Here is a 19,052-nt window from a genome sequence, read left to right as displayed (position 1 = left end):
GTTGTGTTCCCTGGTGACTCAGACGGTGAAGCATCTGCCTACAATGCAGGAGACCCAGGTTCAATCCCTGGTTTGGGAAGATCTCCTGGAGAAGGAAATGGAAACCCACTCTAGTATTCCTGCCTGGAAAATCCCATAGACAGTGGAGCCTGGTAGGCTACAGTCCATGAGGTCACAAAGAGTCAGACACAACTGAGCGACTTCATTGTCACTTTCATTTTTCTACAGAATGATTTCCATGGAATCACTAGGTAAATAAAATTTGAAGGTTATGTATGATGAAATTGGTACCAAGAAAATTTGAATAATCAGAGGAAATTCACAAAGTGGTATATTCTGCTCAAAATATCTATTTACTTATGATTACTTTCAACTACTTACTGAGTGAATCATCTGATGAAAATATTTTTCTTTTTCTCTTTATTAAATCTTCATGATCAAAAACGGGTCCCTATTAAACAAATAAACATTTATAATAAAATTACCATCACTGTTTAGAGCAAAGAGAACATTTTCCTAGCTGATTTCTTTAGGAGTCCCTATAAGATTACTGGGCTTCGCTTGTGGCTCAGTTGGTAAAGAGTCCTCCTGCAACGCAGGAGACCCTGGTTCAATCCCTGGGTCAGGAAGATCCCTTGGAGAAAGGAATGGAAACCCACTCTAATATTCTTGCCTGGGAAATCTCATGGACAGTGGAGCCAGGCGGGTTACAGTCCATAGGGGTGCAAGACCCGAACACAATTTAGCAACTAAGCCACTACTACTGTAAGATTATTATTAACAGCTAAAGTATTCAAGCAACTAAGCCACACCATAAGACACAGACCTAGTCTGTGCTCCACAGACATGATGCTCTACAAAGAAAAAACAATAAACTATTTCAAAGTGTACAGAGCACATATATGCCCCAGACATGCTCAGAAGTCTACAAACATAAATTCAAAATAGCATATGCATGCATGTACGCACAGACACACACGCATGTGTGCATGTGTACGTGTGTGTGTGTGTGTGTGTGTGTGGTGTGTGTGTATATATATATATATATGTATATATGTATATAGTGGCTCAGCTGGTAAAGAATCTGCCTGCAATATGAGAGAGACCTGGGTTCAATACCTGGGTTGGGAAGATCCCCTGGAAAAGAGAAAGGCTACCCAATCCAGTATTCTGGCGTGGAGAATTCCATGGACTGTATAGTCCATGGGATCGCAAAGAATTGGACACGACTGAGCAACTTTCACTTTCATATACATACAGAGAGAGAGCACTTTCACACATTAGGGAATTTCTCTATCTAGCTTTGACACACAATTTCAGTTATTAAAAGAATGTCAAACAAGATATACAATATTTAACTACAGTTTTTACAATATAACTTACCAATGAACTGGAATGTCTTTGCAAATTTGGTGAGCAACGCTGCAAGGCAGGATCTCCGTAAAATTCTCCTACACTAATTGAATTTGATTTCTTTTTCACAAGAAATGAGCCTTCACTTCCTATTTTTAAATAATAACATAAAGGCAAGTAAAAATGCTGACCTAATCATAAGATGTTAGCATCATAGTTCAATCACAAAACATTTTTAAGCACATTTTCATGAATGGAATTTACCTAATTCCTTTTGTAACATCTTTAAAGTAGAAAAAATGAACTATGCTGGCTTTTCATTTTCAAATTCAACATTTTTTTCATCCACAACTATTTACTGAATGGCTGTCACAAGACTAGAAGCTGAGTAAGTGCCGGAAAAAGATAAACAGGAAAAGTAATCCACTTAATCCTTAAGTGAGCTCACAGTATGGCAGGAAAAAGCCAAGAAAAAAAAAGTAGTATAGTTACAAGTGCTAAAATTAATACCTGGAAGCAGAGAAAGTTTATACATAAATCTGATCAGTGTTATTCTTTTCTGTTTCTCTGAATTTTTCTTAAAAAATTTTCAAATATTGTTTTAAATATTGGAATCGCACTTTAACACTCAACAAGTTTATGTACATTTTTATTTAATTACATATTGTGTAGTTTAATTTATGAAATGACATTAAAATAAATACAATGAGTTTAGCTGGTAGTATTGTTTTGAAAGAGAGGTGAGAAATTGCTTTTAAAATTATGGACTTTCAAGAAAATAAGGATCAATGCTAGCAAGTTATATTTTAAGGATAAACAATGTAAAGCCACTTTTGAGAACCATGCTATTTTAAATTCTATCACTCTTTATCTTTGAAGCATAAAAACTGTGTCAAAACAAATTGTAAAATTTACCTAACCAAAAATCAAGTCGTTTTTGCAGTTGCATTTCCGATATTATCCTTTATTTAAAAACACTTAAAGAGAATTCTTCTTTCAGCCCTGATGATATAACAAACACTGAACTTAACCTCCCCACAACAAATAACTAGAAAGTTGGACAATTTTTAAAAAATAATTGGTTTCAGACATGGGCTTCCCAGTAGCTCAGTGGTAAAGAATCTGCCTGCCAAAGCAGGAGACGTGGGTTTGATTCCTGGGTTGGGAAGATCCCCTGAAGAAGGGAATGGCAACCTACTTCAGTATTATTGCCAGGGAAATCCCATGGACAAAGGAGCCTAGTGGTCTACAGTCCATGGGGTCACAAAAGAATGAGACACAACTTAGCTACTAAACAACAGGCTAACTTAGAAGTGTTCTAGAATCAGTTGGATGCCTACGGTTCCTTGACCAAACTTCCTCTGGGCTTCCCAGGTGGTGCCTGCCAACGCAGGAGATGCAAAAGACACGGGTTCAGTCCCCTGGAGTAGGAAATGGCAACCCATTCCAGTATTCTTGTCTGGAAAATTCCACGGACAGAGGAGCCTGGTGGGCTACAGTCCATGGGGTCAGAGTCGGATACAACTGAGTGACTGACAACACACACACACACACACACACACACACACACACACACACAGATATTGGGCTGCAGACAGTGTAGGACTGTGTAATCCCTGAAAGAAAGAAAACAAATTATGTGAACCTTTCAGGCACCCTAGCTTCCTGCCTGGAGGCAATTTAAGGGCTATGGGCAGTGAAAAGGAATTTAAACAAAGCCCAGTAGCTTTCCTGAGATGAGGAAATGGAGATCAGTGCTCATGGAGATTAATTTAGATGGGAATTCCAGGGCAGACTCACGGACAGAAAGGAAAATGAAGCAAAAACCTGATTCTTTGAAAAAGTTCAATAAAATTGATAAATCTTAAGTGAGAATGAAAAAGGGAAAAAAAGAAAGACAAAAACTATCAATGTCAAGAATTAAAGATCAGATATCACTAATGATCATATAAGTATTAACAGGATAAGAAGAGAATTATTATAAATATCATTAAACAAACTGGTAACATATAAAGAGGACAGATTTCTTGAAAGTTTCAAATTATAAAAACTGACAAAAGAAATAATAGAAAATCAAAATAACCATAAATTGATTACTTTTATAATTAAAAATATTCCCCCTCTGCACCAAAAATATATTCCTAACATACAAGGCTTTACTAATGAATTCTACTAAACATTCAAAAATTAGACCTCTCCTATAAAAAACCTTTCAGAAAACAGTGGAGTCAGGAGCAATTTTCAATTCATTTCAAGAAGCTAGCATTACTCTCATAGTTACAAGGAAACAAAACTACAGACCAATATCTTTCACAGATGCTATATCCTTAATGAAATTTTAGAAAATCAAATAATATTTTAAAAGAAAAATACACCATAACCAAGTGAGATGTATCCCAGAAAAACAAATTTGTTTTAACATGAGAAAATCATGGTAATAAACTAAACAACAGAATACAGGGAGAAAATATGCCCATTGCAACAGATGCAGAAAAGCATTTTCCAGCACCCATTATGATAAAAAGTCTCAGCAAATTATTACTAGAAATTTTCCTCAACTTGATGAAGAGTATCTATTAAAAAAAAAAAAAAAAAACGATAACATCATACTTAATGATGAGACACTGAATGCCTTCCCTCTAAGTTTGGAAACCAGGGAACAATGCCTACTCTTACCACTTCTATTCAACATAATACTAAAGATGCTAGCCAGTGCTATAGGACATGGAAACATTTTAAAAGACAGATTAGAATGGAAGAAATAAATCTTTTTTAGCAAATGGCATTATTGTGAACATAGAAAAAAATCTATGCAGTCAACAAAAAGCTGTTAGAACTCATGAGTTTTGCAAGGCCATATAATACATTAATGTACGAAGAAATCAACCACATTTCTGTAAACCAGCAGTGAATGAATTATTGGAAATGAATTTAAAAACAATACTATTTACAATAGCATCAAAAAACATGTAATACAAAACACTGGAGGGAGAAATTTAAATACAAATAAACAGAAATAAATACTACATTTATATCTAAGAAGACTCATTAAAATATCAGTTCTCTCATTTATTTATATATTTAATCTAAAGCAATTTTTATTGATGCTAATTCTGTATTATATAACAGTAATATAGTATTTATACATTAATTTTATATTAAATGTAGATTTAATTCTAATAAAAATCCCAGCATAAAATTAATTGATTCAAAATGTAATATATGGAAATGCAAAAAAACTAGTATAATAAGAACAATTTTCAAAAAGAATACCACCAGAGAACTTATACTACCAGATTTCAAGACCTCCTATTAAGCTAAAGTAGTCAAGAGAGTATGGCTTTGGATAATGATCTAAATCAACTGCACAGAATAAAGAATTCAAAAATAGAACAACATCTATATGGTCAATTAAATTAGACAAACATGCCATTAACTCAACAAGGAAATAAAGTATATTCAACAAATTATGTTAAAACAACTGAATATCTATGTGGAAAAAAGTAAACGTCAATTCTTCACTAATACTATATACCAAAATTAACTTAAAATGGATTATAGGCCTAAAGGTAAAAGCTAAGATTTTCATACTTCTATAAGAAAACACAGGAGAAAATATTCACACATTTGAGATAGGAAAAGATATCTTAAATGATATAAAAACAACACAAATCAAAAAAGAAAAAACTGAAACACTGCACTTTTTAAAATTTAACAATTTTGCTCTTTGAAAAATATCAATAAAATAAAAAAGACAAGCTATAACTGATAGAAAATATTCATATATCTGTCAAAGGACTTCTGTTAAGAATATATAAAGAACTCTTATAATAACATAATAAGACAATAACACAACAAAAAATTAACAATGATCTGAACAGACACTTTGCAAAGAAAATATATGATGGTCAATAAGAACATGAAAATAATCTCAATATCAGTAGTTTCCAGGGAAATGAAAATTAAGCCCAAATGTACTAGGACTACACCCTCAGTAGAATGGCTAAAGTTAAACTGACATACAATACTAAATGATATAGTGTGATAAACATTAAGAGAAGCTAGAATTTTCGTATATTGCTGATGGGAGTATAATATGGTATAACCACTTCAGAAAACAGCCAGAGATAAATAGATATCCTACTTATATGAAAGTTGAGAAAATACTAATTTAGTATCCTGTGACAGAAAGCAGACCAGCAGTAGGGGGCAGGTTTTTTGTGAAGAGACATGTAAAGGGACTTTTTTGGATGACAGAAATGTTGCATAACTTAACAGTGGTGATGCTTACATGGATATATAAATGAAAACAAACACTTAAAATGTGCATATTTTACTGTATGCTAATTATGTCTCAATAAAGTTAGTTTCTAAAAATACTTGAGACATGAAATTTTTGGAGTAATCCTTACTTATCACCTTCTCAGATACATTCATTCTATCACCCAAAGTCTTCAATCATACTAATCATAATATTTTTAAAAAATCACTTCACCCCATTTTTACCAAACTGCATTATGTTAAATGTCAGCATTAATCACTGCCATTAATATCTCACCATGTCAATTTTTTCTCATGAGTTATTAAAATATTATTTTTAATTCTAACAAACATAAAAATATTTATAATATACTTCCTATTTGCAAGCACTCTCTCAGACACTTCACATACATTTTTCCAAATTCCTATAAATAATCCTGGAATGTTAGCAACACTGCCTTTAATAAGGGTAACAGGTTTACACAAACCACAAAAGGTTCTAGGCAGTGATGGAATATGAAATCCAATTCAAGTCTGAGTCCATGTTTTCACTGCAATAGCCACCATTCACTGATTTGGGGGAGTACAATAACACTTCAAAGTGCAGAGATATATTTTCTTCACTGCCTCAACTAATGGTTAAGAAACAGTAAGCATTAAGTAGTGAATAGAGTTTTCCTCAAGTTTTTCTAAATGAAGTAAATCAGGTTTTTGTCTCAATTTCCATTGTTCCATGCCAGAGTGTGTGTGTGTGTGTATATACACACATATATTAGAGCATAAAGGGAACAACTGGTTTGAAATAGTCACCTTCACTATCCAGGTCATCACTTTGACCAAACACACTGTCAATGTAAGACTCAGGAACGAAGGTCCATTCATCAAATTTATCAACCATTTCTTCTGAAAAATTCCCATTGCTGCCTGAGCCAGCTTCTTCCTCCACAGAACTTTTCATCTGATATCTGAGCACCATCCTTGCCAGGGTGGATCCTACATCTAAAAATAAAGATATATCAACAACTTCTTAGAAGTCAGTAATTACACAAATATAAACATATCAAAGTTCCTTATATAGTTTCATACTGTTAAGAGAAATTTTTATTCTTACTTTCAAGTCACTTTACAACCATAACATTCTATAAAGTAACAGGTAATAAACTTAAATTTTTTAAAAGTCATAAAAATCTACACAAAGCTTTCATGTAGGTGACAAAACTGAACCATTATAAAACTAACTTGACTCTTGAAGGGGCCTCGACGTTGCAGCCTGACAGGCCTGTGTTCAAGTTACTTGCAAGTTGTACAAGCTGCCTGAGTGTCAGTGTCCTAACTGGGAAGTGAAGACAACAGTACACACAGCACAGGATTACAGAAAAAGTTAAAGAAAATGATGCACATAAAGTGTTTAGAATAATACTTAGGACACTGCTGCTGCTGCTAAGTCACTTCAGTCGTGTCCAACTCTGTGCGACCCCATAGACGGCAGCCCACCAGGCTCCCCCGTCCCTGGGATTCTCCAGGCAAGAACACTGGAGTGGGTTGCCATTTCCTTCTCTTAGGACACAGAAGATAATAAATGATATTCTTATTTTTATAAACTATTTGAAAAGTGATTCATTCTACTAAGAAATCTGATAAAATTTCAAAATTAACTTGCTATTTTACTGAATTTTATATTAAGTGCTATAATGAATAAATAAGTTGACACAGTTCTCATTGTCCTAAATATATCCTGGAAATTTTCTTCAAATATTACTCTTATGGCTCACATTACAACATGTGTACATAATTCAGTCAAGTACTACCTGGAAAATACTTTAAAGCTTTGAATTCAAAATGTTTTTTACTCAGAGCACCTGTCAAAAAAATTAAGGCTATGCCCTGCAATATTAGAAAAGACTTGTCAGTACTTGTAAAAAATTTCATACAGAACCAAAAGAATACAGTGAATGTAAATCTCCCTTCATATCTTCAAAGGGTCCTCAATTTCTTACCATTAGAAAACAAAGATTAAAGTTAAGCAGGTTGTTGGCATGAGACTGGCTGAAGTGACAAAACATGGAATCTAATCATTTCTCATTAGTTCCCAAGGTCCCCAAAGGCAATCAGAGAATTTTTTTCCGGACATACTATTCTCATATTCAAAATTTATGGCTACAATATCCCAACTGTGTTTTCACCAATATTACTAATTAAAAAAAAAAACAAAACACTATTCTCTGCATTTTTTTCCCCTTAAGAAGACATTCTATCTGTGGACATTTGGATTTGCAAGGTGCTTTTCTCTCAGTGATTGCAGAGCATTATACTGTATGAATACATCAATTTATTATTAATTTGAATAGTTTCTTTGGGAAATATTTAGATTTTTTCCCTAATTTTTTGTCATTATGAACAATATTTAATGTGCATCCTTGAACATTTTAAGAATGCTGTATCATGGATTTTTAGCACTACATTATTTGATAAAAGTACATTTGTTGTTGTTCAGTCACTCAGCCGTGTCCCTCTCTTTGCAACTCCATGGACTGCAGCAGGCCAGGCTTCCCTATTCTTCACCATCTCCCGGACCTTGCTCAAATTCCTGTCTGTTGAGTCGGTAATGCCATTCAACCATCTCGTCCTCTGTCGTCCCCTTCTCCTCCTGCCCAGTCTTTCACAGCAACAGGGGCTTTTCTAATGAGTCACCTTTTCGCTCTAGGTGGGCAAAGTATTGGAGCTTCATAATCAGTCCTTCCAGTGAATATTCAAGACTGATTTCCTTTAGGATTGACTGGTTTGATCTCCATGCACTCAAGAGTCTTCTCCAACAACACAGTTCAAGAGCATCGATTCTTTGACACTCAGCCTTCTTTAATGGTCCAAATTTCACATCCTTGGCTACGGAAAAACCATAGCTTTGACTAACAGACTTCTGTTGGAAAGTAATGTCTCTGCTTCTTGTTTAATATTCTGTCTAGCTTTATCACAGCTTTTCTTCCAAGGAGCAAGCATCTTTTAATTTCATGGCTGCAACCACCATCTGCAGTGATCTTGGAGCCCAAGAAAATAAAGTCTGCCACTGTTTCCACTGTTCTGCCATTTTTTGCCGTGAAGTGATGGAACTGGATGCCATGATCTTTGTATTCTGAATGCTGAGTCCTAGGCCAGCTTTTACACTCTCCTTTTTCACCTTCATCAAGAGGCTCTTTAGTTTCTCTTTGCTTTCTGCCATAAAGGTGGTGTCCTCTCTGTATCTGAGAGTATGGATATTTCTTCTGGCGATCTTGATTCCAGCATGTGCTTCAACAAGCCTGGAATTTCACATGATGTACTCTGCATATAAGTTAAATAAGCAGGGTGACAATATACAGCCTTGACATACTCCTTTCCCAATTTGGAACCAGTCCATTGTTTCATTTCCAATTCTAACTGTTGCTTCTTTACCTGAATACAGATTTCCAGGAGGCAGGTAAGGTGGTCTGGTATTGCTATCTCTTGAAGAATTTTCCACAGTTTATTGTCATCCACACAGTCAAAGGCTTTCATGTATTCAATGATGCAGAAGTAAATGTTTTTCTGGAATTCTCTTGCATTTTTATGATCCAATGGATGCTGGCAATTTGATCTCTGGTGCCTCTGCCTTTTCCAAATCCAGCTTGAACATCTGGAAGTTCTCTGTTCATGTACTTTTGAAGTCTAGCTTGGAGAATTTCACCTGCTACATTGCTAGCAAGTGAAATGAGTGCAATTGCCCAGTAGCTGGAACATTCTTTGGCATTGCCCTTCTTTGGGATTGGAAAGAAAACTGACCTTTTTCAGTCCTGTGGCCACTGCTGAGTTTTCCAAACTTGATGGCATATTGAGTGAAGCACTTTCACAACATCTTCTTTTAGGATTTGAAATAGTTCAGCGGGATTTTCATCACCTCCACTAGTTTTGTTCATAGTGATGCTTCTTAAGGCCCACTTGATTTCGTACTCCAAGATGTCTGGCTCTAGGTGAGTGATCACACCATTGTGGTTATCTGGGTCATTAAGATCTTTCTTTTTTTTTTTTTTCCTAGTTCTGTGTATTCTTGCCACCTCTTCTTAATATCTTCTGCTTCTGTAGGTCAATACCATTTCTGTCGTTTATTGTGCCCATCTTTGCATGAAATGTTCCCTTGGTATCTCTAATTTTCTTGAAGAGATCTCTAGTCTTTCCCATTCTGTTGTTTTCCTTATTTCTTTGCACTGATCATGGAGGAAGGCTTTCTTATCTCTTTTTGCTAGTCTTTGGAACTCTGCATTCACATGGGTATATCTTTCTTTGTCTCCTTTGCCTTTCACTTATCTTCTTTTCACAGCTGTTTGTAAGGCCTCCTTAGACAATCATTGTTGTATTTCTTTTTCTTGAGGATAGTTTTGATCACTACCTCCTGTAAAATGTTACAAATCTGTGTGTACTTCTTCAGGCACTCTGTTTATCAGATCTTATCCTTTGAATCTATTTGTCACTTCCACTGTATAACTGTAAGGTATTTGATCTAGGTCATATCTGAATGGCCTAGTGGTTTCCCCTCTTTCTTCAATTTAGGTTCAAGTTTGGCAATAAGGAGTTCAACATATGAGCCACAGTCAGTTCTCAGTCTTGTTTTTCCTGATAATATAGAGCTTCTCCACCTTTAGCTGCAAAGAGTATTATCAGTCGGATTTCAGTATTGACCATCTGGTGATGTCCATGTGTAGAGTCATCTCTTGCGCTGTTGGAAAAGGAGTCTGCTATGACCCGTATGTTCTCTTGGCAAGCCTCTGTTAGCCTTTGCCCTGCTTCATTTTGTACTACAACACTAAACTTGCCTGTTACTCCAGGAATCTCTTGACTTTCTACTTTTGCATTCCATTCCCCTATGATTAAAAAGATATCTTTTTTTGGTATTAGTTCTAGAAGGTCTTGTAGGTTTTCATTGAACCATTCAACTTTAGCTTCTTCTGCACTGGTGTTTGGGGCATAGACTTAGATTACTGTGATACTGAATGATTTGCTGTGATTACTGTGATTACCGTGCTATTGAATGGTCTGGACAGCAAAGAGATCCAACCAGTCCATCCTAAAGGAAATCACTCCTGAATATTCATTGGAAGGACTGATGCTGAAGCTGAAGCTCCAATACTTTGGCCACCCGATGTGTAAAACTGACTCGCTGGAAAGGACCCTGATTGGGGAAAGATTGAAGTTGGGAGGAAAAGGGGACGACAGAGGATGAGATGGTTGACGGCATCGCTGACACAATGGATGTGAGTTTGAGTAAACTCCGGGAGTTGGTGATGGACAGGGAGGCCTGGCATGCTACAGTCCATGGGGTCGCAAAGAGTCAGGCACTACTGAGCAACTGGACTGAAACTGAATGGTTTGCCTCAGAAATGAACAGAGATCATTCTGTCATTTTTGAAATTGCACCCAAGTACTGCATTTTGAACTTTCATTGACTTTGAGGGCTACTCTGTTTCTTCTACGGATTCTTGCCCACAGTAGTAGGTATAATGGTTATCTAAATTAAATTCACCCATTCCAGTCCATTTTAGTTCACTGATTGCTAAAATGTCAATTAAAAAAAAATTACATGTACTTTATTAAAGTACATGGATGTACATTTAAAATATTAATGTTGTTCAGTCACTAGGTCATGTCAGACTTTTTGTGACCCCTTGAACTGCAGCACGCCACACTTCCCTGTCCTTCACTATGTCCTATAGTTTGCTCAAACTCATGTCCATTAAGTCTGTGATGCCACCCCCTCCATCCATGGAATTCTCCAGGCAAGAATACTGGAGTAGGTAACCATTTTCTTCTCCAGGGACTCAATTCAGGACTCAAACTTGGGTCTTCTGCATTGCAGGTGGATTCTTTACCATCTGAGCCACCAGGGAAGCCCCATAACACTAACGGATATTGCCAAATTTTCCTTCCAAAAGGACAATTTGAATTTATATCAATAATGTGTGACATGTCTGTTTCCATTTATGCTTATCAACATAATTTATAACCAAATTTGTCTATCTGAAATGCACTAGTATAGATACTAGGAGAAGGCAATGGCACCCCACTCCAGTACTCTTGCCTGGAGAATCCCAGGGACGGGGGAGCCTGGTGGGCTGCCGTCTACAGGGTCACGCAGAGTCGGACACGACTGAAGTGACTTAGCAGTATAGATACTAATGATAACTAACATATTTACTACATACAAGACCTATATTAATTAGAAAACACATCCTTAAGTAAAATGCAAAGTATACTAACTTGAAAATGCAAAATACATATGTATATTTCTACATATATATTTTAATTCATATGCAAGTGTATAGCAAGTTCACAGAAAAAAATAATCTACATTGATTACCTACAGGTAAAACAGGTAAGTTACTGTTATTTTCTTCCTTATGTTAAGTTTTTCTATTTTTAAAGGCACATAGATTATTTTATAATAAAAACTAAAATACTTAACAAAGAAAAGTAACCTCACAGAAAGATCTCAGTTATGATTTATCTTTATAAAATATGAATTTGCTGGGTCATAAGGAACTTAAATATAATGTCAATTTCAAGCGTTTCATGATCAAAAAGAAAAAAAGCCAAGCCTTCACAATATTTTTGACTTAAGTTGCACCAAATGGAATGAAAACTAAAAGATTAGTGATGTTTAAAAATACTACTAAAATTAAGCCTTCTATAAAAGTTGCTTGGAAATCCTTACTTGTCTCTTTTCTTAAATAAGATGTCTTATCTGGAAATAAAGGACCAAGCCAGGAAGGGTCAATTTTTCCCATACAAAATCCTCCAAGACAGATGCTATTATTGGCCAGATCCAGGGCAAGCCTCCTCAAGAGTAAGCTGATTATTTGGCTGTTGCCTTTCCCAATGCTGATTGTCAGAGCTTTCCGAACATCCTGCTCACGAGATCCACTATTCAGTAACAATTCTACCAGTTTGGGACTGCTTGCTTTCTCACATACCTATTAAAGAAAAAGAGAAGGTAAGCATATATTTTTTTAAAAAAATCATGTTTCCTTTATAATACTGGTAATCAAACTTTGTGTGACTTTCTCCTACATCATTAAATTTTCAGTTCAGTTGCTCAGTTGTGTCTGACTCTTTGCAACCCCATTGACGCCAAGCTTCCCTGTCCATCACCAACTCCCGGAGCTTGCTCAAATTCATGTACATTGAGCTGGTGTTGCCATCCAACCATCTCATCCTCTGTTAACCCCTTCTCCACTGTCTATAATTTTTCCCAGCATCAGGGTCTTTTCCAATGAATCAGTTCTTCACTCAGGTAGCCAGAGTACTGGAGCTTCAGCATCAGTCCTTCCAATGAATATTCAGGACTGATTTCCTTTAGGATTGACTAGTTTGATCTCCATGCTGTCCAAGGGTCTCTCAAGAATCTTCTCCAACACCACAGATCAAAAGCAGCAATTCTTCAGCACTCAGCTTTCTTTATGGTCCAACTCTCACATCCATACATGACTACTGGAAAGACCACAGCTTTGACTTTATGGACCTTTGTTGGTAAAGTAATGTCTCTGCTTTTTAATATGCTGTCTAGGTTGGTTATAGCTTTTCTTCCAAGGAGCAAGCATCTTTTAATTTCATGGCTGCAATCACCATCCGTGGTGATCTTGGAGCCCAAGAAAAGAAAGTCTGTCACTGTTTCCATTGTTTCCCCATCTATTTGCCATGAAGTGATGAGACTAGTTACCATGATCTTAGTTTTTTGAAAGTTGACTTTTAAGCCAGCTTTTTCACTCTCCTTTTTCACTTTCATCAAGAGGCTTTATAGTTCTTCTTTGATTTCTGGTCTTTAAATTTAGAATCAAACAAAATAAGGCAAAACTCATTCTTGAAGTAAATTAGGAAAATAAAGTAAGATTAGCACTGTAAGTATCAGAGCAGCATAAATTAAATCTGCCATGTGAGAGCCCGTTACCATGAAAAAGACAACATGATACGAAGTAAAACTCACAGGCTTGAAGTCAAAATACCTGAGGCTCCATCAATTTACACATTTCTCACACTTTCTGGACTTGTTTGTTTATTGGACCATATCTGGGAAACTGATACCTTAACATAGCAAATGCTACTTCATTTACTTGGCAAATGCCTTCCCTTCATTTGTGACATAGAATAACTAAGTGTGTGTATAAATATTATTAAATTCACCAGTGTCACATGCAAAGGACAGTCATCATTCACTGGATATCCAGGACAAGAATTTGAATTTCTACAAAGATATATATTGTCTCTCAGTTTTCTATCTCACCCTGAAAGTTATGCTTTCAGAGCATGTCCTCAAGGTGGGTTAACATGGTAACTGCTACAAAAACTAGAGTGACCACAGTAAGACGAGAGAAGCCTTAGCAACCTGCAGCACAGCACACTGGCCCAACCCCGGCTAAAGCTTCTGAAAGGCAATGGAATCTAACGTTAGCAACTACAAGAATGAAATCATAAGTAACAAAATTAGGATGTCAGGTACTGTGCTACCTTCTGTAAACACATGATCTCCAACTATTTTTTAAAAACCCTATGCCATAAAAAGTATTACTCCCATTTTATAGATGAATATTTAGGAAAAATATGTGATTTGTCCAAAATCTTAGAGCTACTTAATAATACACTTGGATTTGAAATCACATCTGCAGATTCCAAAGCTTGTGGTCCTTTCACAACCTAATATTAATGATTTAAAAAAGAAATATATATCTATTTAGGTTTTCTGCCTATTTTTTAACTGAGTGGTTTGTTTTGATGATAGTAAGCTTCATGAGCTGTTTTTGTAAATTTTAGAAAAATGAGCAGAAGACCTAAATAGACACTTCTCCAATGAAAACATACAGACAGTCAAGAGATACATGAAAAGATGTTCAGTATGTTAAACTAATATAGAAATGCAAAGCAAAACTACAATGAGGTATCACCTCACAAAGGCCAGAATGGCTATCATCAAAAAATCCACAGAAGATGACTTCCGTGGTGGTTAAGGGGTTCAGTAGTTAGGAATTCACCTGCCAAGGTAAGGGATGTGGGTTTGATCCCTGGTCCAGAAGATTCCACATGCCTTGCAACTAAGCCCATGCACCCCAACTACTAAAGCCTACATGCCCCAGAGCTCATGCTCTGCAACAAAAGAGGCCACCACTATAATAAGTCCACACACCACAACCAGAGAGTAGCCACCACTTGCTGCAACTAGAGAAAGCCTATGTGCAGCAACAAAGGCAGCCAAAAATAAATAAATATTATATATATATATATTTTTTTTTAATACACAAACAATAAATGCTGGAGAGAGTATGGAGAGAAGGGAACCCTCTTACACTGTTGGTGGGAATGTAAATTGGTGCAGGCACTGTGGAAAATAGTATAGAGGTTCCTTAAAATCTAAAAATAGAGCTACCATATGATCCTGCAATCCCACTCCTAGGCATAAACCCAGAGAAAAACATGGTCCAAAAGGATATATGCACCCCAAAGTTCATCACAGCACTGTTTACAGTAGTCAAGACATGGAAGCAACGTAAATGTCAATCAACAGAAAAGTGGATAAAGAAGCTGTGGTACATATATACATTGGAATATTGCTCAGCCATTAAAAAGAACAAAATAATGCCATTTGCAGTAACATGAATGGACCTAGAGACTGTCATAGAGACTGAAGGAAGTTGGACAGAGAAAGAGAAATATTGTATAATATCATTATATGCAGAATCCCCAAAAAATAATACAAATGAACTTATTTACAAAACAGAAACAGACTCATAGACTTAGAGAATAAATTTACAGTTACCTGGGAAGGAGGGATAATTAGGGAGTTTGGTATTGACTGTACATATTGCTATAATACTTAAATAACTAAAAAGAATCTACCATATTAAAAAAAAACATGGAGAAGGGACGTGAGAATGATACAGACAAGATGAGATTAGACATGTATTGATAATTCTTGAAGATAACTGATAGATTCGTAGGGATTTATTACACTACTCCTTCCACTTTGGTGTATGTTTAAAATTTTCTATAATAAAGTTTAAAAAAATAAAAATTAGTTTAAAAAGTGATTTTTTTTTTTTTAAGGAAGGAGCAGAGATTAATCAGAGGTAATGGTTCCTGTGGGCCAAAACCTGTCTCTTCCCATCCCTCTAACTACAAGAGAAGCCAGTGGTGGGACCTAGAGACTGGCACCATCCAATGTGGTCTCTGTGTGCCTAGTTGCTCAGTTGTGTCAGACTCTTTGCGACCCCATAGACTGTAGCCCGCCAGGCTTCCCTGTCCATGCGAATTCTCCAGCAAGAATACTGGAGTGGATTGCCATGCCCTTCTCCAGAGGATCTTCCCAAACCAGGGATCGAACCCAGGTCTCCCACACTGCAGGCAGATTCTTCACAGTCTGAGCCACCAAGGAAGCCCAATGTGGTCTATTAAGAACTTGAAATTTGCTGTAAGTGTCAAATGAGCTATAAGAGTAAAATACTCACTGGAATATTTTACTCCAGTGAGTAAAATACTTCAAACACAGGTTTGAAGGCCTGGTATTTTAAAATATTAAATATCTCATTAATAATCCTTATACTGATCACATGTTGAATATTTTGGATATATCACAAACTCATTTAATAATATTTTGAAAATATTGATTAAATGAAATATATCATTAAAAGTCTAAATAAATAAAAGGAAAGATCTTAATATTCAGGGTACCAGGTCAGGGGGAAAAGTTGGTTGAGGGAAATTTCTGAATTCTTCAGAATTAATGTGTGTCCAAACACATTTGGGGGCTCCATAATTACTGCAGATGGTGACTGCAGCCATGAAATTTAAAAATGCTTGCTCCTTGGAAGAAAAGCTATGACCAACCTAGACAGCATACTAAAAAGCAAAGACATTACTTTACCAACAAAGGTCCATCTAGTCAAAGCTGTGGTTTTTCCAGCAGTCATGTATGGATATGAGAGTTGGACTATAAAGAAAGCTGAATGCCAAAGAATTGATGCTTTTGAACTGTGGTGTTGAAGAAGACTCTTGAAAGTTCCTTGTACTGCACGGAGATCCAACGGGTCAATCCTAAAGAAAATCAGTCCTGAATACTCATTGGAAGGAGTGATGCTGAAGCTGAAACTCCAATACTTTGGCCACCTGATGCAAAGAACTGACTCATTTGAAAAGACCCTGATGCTGGGAACGATTTAAGGTGGGAAGAGAAGGGGATGACAAAGGATGAGATACTTGGATGGCATAACCAACTCAATGTACATGAGTTTGAGCAAACTCCGGGAGTTAGTGATGGACAGGGAAGCCTTGCGAGCTGCAGTCCATGGGGTCACCAAGAGTCAGACACGACTGAGTGACTGAACTGAACTGAACATGTGTCCAAGAAGTTTGAGGGGACAGTGCTCTGGTTTGATGGAACCAGCTAAATGCCCACCAGCCTTTAAGGAACACCCCATCTTCAATCTGTTCTCCCGAGAACCACTATAGTACTTTTCTAGTCTAGATATAATCAAGTCATTGTACTATTTTAAAATCTTCTAAAACCTTTCTGCTCCAGGACACTCCCTCAAATACAACATGCAATTTTTCAAACCTCATTTATGCTATTTCTATTGCCTTCAATGTCTAATTTTGTTCTTCATCCAGGGAAAAAAAAAAATATTCATTCTTGAAGGAATAGCTTTAAAGTCTCTTGCACTAAGTCCTTGCTATAACCTCCCAGGCTACACACGCTTCCTCCTCGGGAGTCCATCCCATTTTGTTTAACACAGCACTTAGCACACTGAACCAGACATGTTTATCTGTTTGATGACTAGAATAAAAGGCATGGATGCTACTGCAATTCAATTTGTACCTCTGTAACCTAGCACAATGCCTACAGAATATATTTAATTTAGCAAACTACTAAAATCCGCAGGAGTCTGGCTGGCTACAGTCCATGGAGTCGCAGAGAGTCAGACACAACTTAGTGACTGAAAAATAACAAAAAATCCACTAAGGGCCCACAGGAAATTTGAAAGGAAGAAAGGAAGGGAAGAAGGGAGGGAAGGAGAGATGCCTTCTCTTGGAGTCCCACAAAGTTTTATCTCTAAATTATGGTATTTATTGCCTACCTTCTATTAAGGTGATTTATGTTTTACTCCCTTAACTCCCAAGTGACACTTTGAAACTACCTTGAAGCAGGACACCCCTTTTATATTCTTTACTAATTATCTAGCACTGTGCTTTCCACAGAGAAGATGCTCAATACATTTTTATAGCAGAATTCTCCTTGGGGGACCCAAACTATCCAAGATGATTTCTGACATATGGTGACATGAAAAGTGAAGTGAAAGTCACTTAGTTGTATCCGATTCTTTGTGACCCCGTGGACTATACAGTCCATGGAATTCTCCAGGCCAGAATACTGGAGTGGGTAGGTCGCCTTTCCCTTCTCCAGGGGAACTTCCTAACCCAGGGATCGAACCCAGGTCACCTATGGTGACATGAAGAGAGAAATATTTGTCTTTTATACCAGATAGAAGAAATAAAATAAAACTAGGAAAATAATTCATGAGAGGGAAAAAAAAAAAAAATACTGCTCAGATACCCTGGTGCTCAAACAGTAAAAGAATCTGCCTGCAATGTCAGAGACCAAGGTTCGAGCCATAGATCGGGAAGATCCCCTGGAGAAGGAAATGGAAACCAACTCCAGTATTCTTGTCTGGAGAATTCCATGTAACCCTGGAGGGCTACAGTCCATGGGGTCTCAAAGAGTTAAACATGACTAAGAGGTCAACACTTTCATACACAGTTCTGTATTTTAAATGGGGACAATTCAAATATATATAATCAAAGTGCAACTTTCTATCTTTTCCCATCTTTTCTCTCATACTCTAATTTATAAATAATGCAGCTCACAATCAAAGCCAAGTACTTTAAGCTAGCATTCAAGAGTGAATGTACAAGGCTCTCCCCTACCACCACCACTATAATGAATCCGTTATGTAAACAAGAGATTCAAGTAGGCACAAGGGAGGCAGATTTTCCGCTACTTACCTGAAAGTTATAGTTAGTCCTCAGGCAATTTACTTAACCTTTCTGTGCCGCAATTCCTCACATGCCTAATAAGATAAATACTAGGAGTACTCCTAAGGTTGTTGTCAGGATTTTACTAAGTAAAGGACTCAGAGCAGGGCCCAGGTGGCAATGAATACCACAGAAGAGCCTGCTATTATTTTTATTCAGAATTCATTATACTTGCTCTTCCCACCATGACCTGATAAGTCTTATTTTCATGTCTCTAATTCATGCATTTTCATACCCAATATTAATCCTCCCAAAGCCTAATAAGATTAACTCTGCCCTTAATAATGCAACATTGGTACCTGGATAAGTCTTTACTATGCTACTTTGTACAAAATAAGGTATGTTCAAACAGTCTACCC

General features: G+C 36.6%; 1 protein-coding gene across 6 annotated transcripts in view; it reads right to left on the bottom strand.

Annotated features, from left to right (window-relative positions):
- The window catches only part of LRRK2 (leucine rich repeat kinase 2), a 212,162-nt gene that overhangs the window by 126,057 nt on the left and 67,053 nt on the right, over window positions 1-19,052 (bottom strand). For all 6 annotated transcript variants that reach the window (XM_025283992.3, XM_025283993.3, XM_025283994.3 and 3 more), the window contains 4 exons: window positions 12,332-12,590; window positions 6,424-6,612; window positions 1,384-1,502; window positions 382-451 (listed from right to left, as the gene is read on the bottom strand). In XM_025283992.3, coding sequence (XP_025139777.3) covers window positions 382-451; window positions 1,384-1,502; window positions 6,424-6,612; window positions 12,332-12,590 — 637 coding nt within the window. The remainder of the gene's footprint in view (window positions 1-381; window positions 452-1,383; window positions 1,503-6,423; window positions 6,613-12,331; window positions 12,591-19,052) is intronic.

This window comes from Bubalus bubalis, chromosome 4, assembly GCF_019923935.1.
Source record: "Bubalus bubalis isolate 160015118507 breed Murrah chromosome 4, NDDB_SH_1, whole genome shotgun sequence".
Taxonomy (NCBI): domain Eukaryota; kingdom Metazoa; phylum Chordata; class Mammalia; order Artiodactyla; family Bovidae; genus Bubalus; species Bubalus bubalis.
Note: the sequence above shows the minus strand (reverse complement) of the source record. Positions and strands in the feature narration are given on the sequence as shown.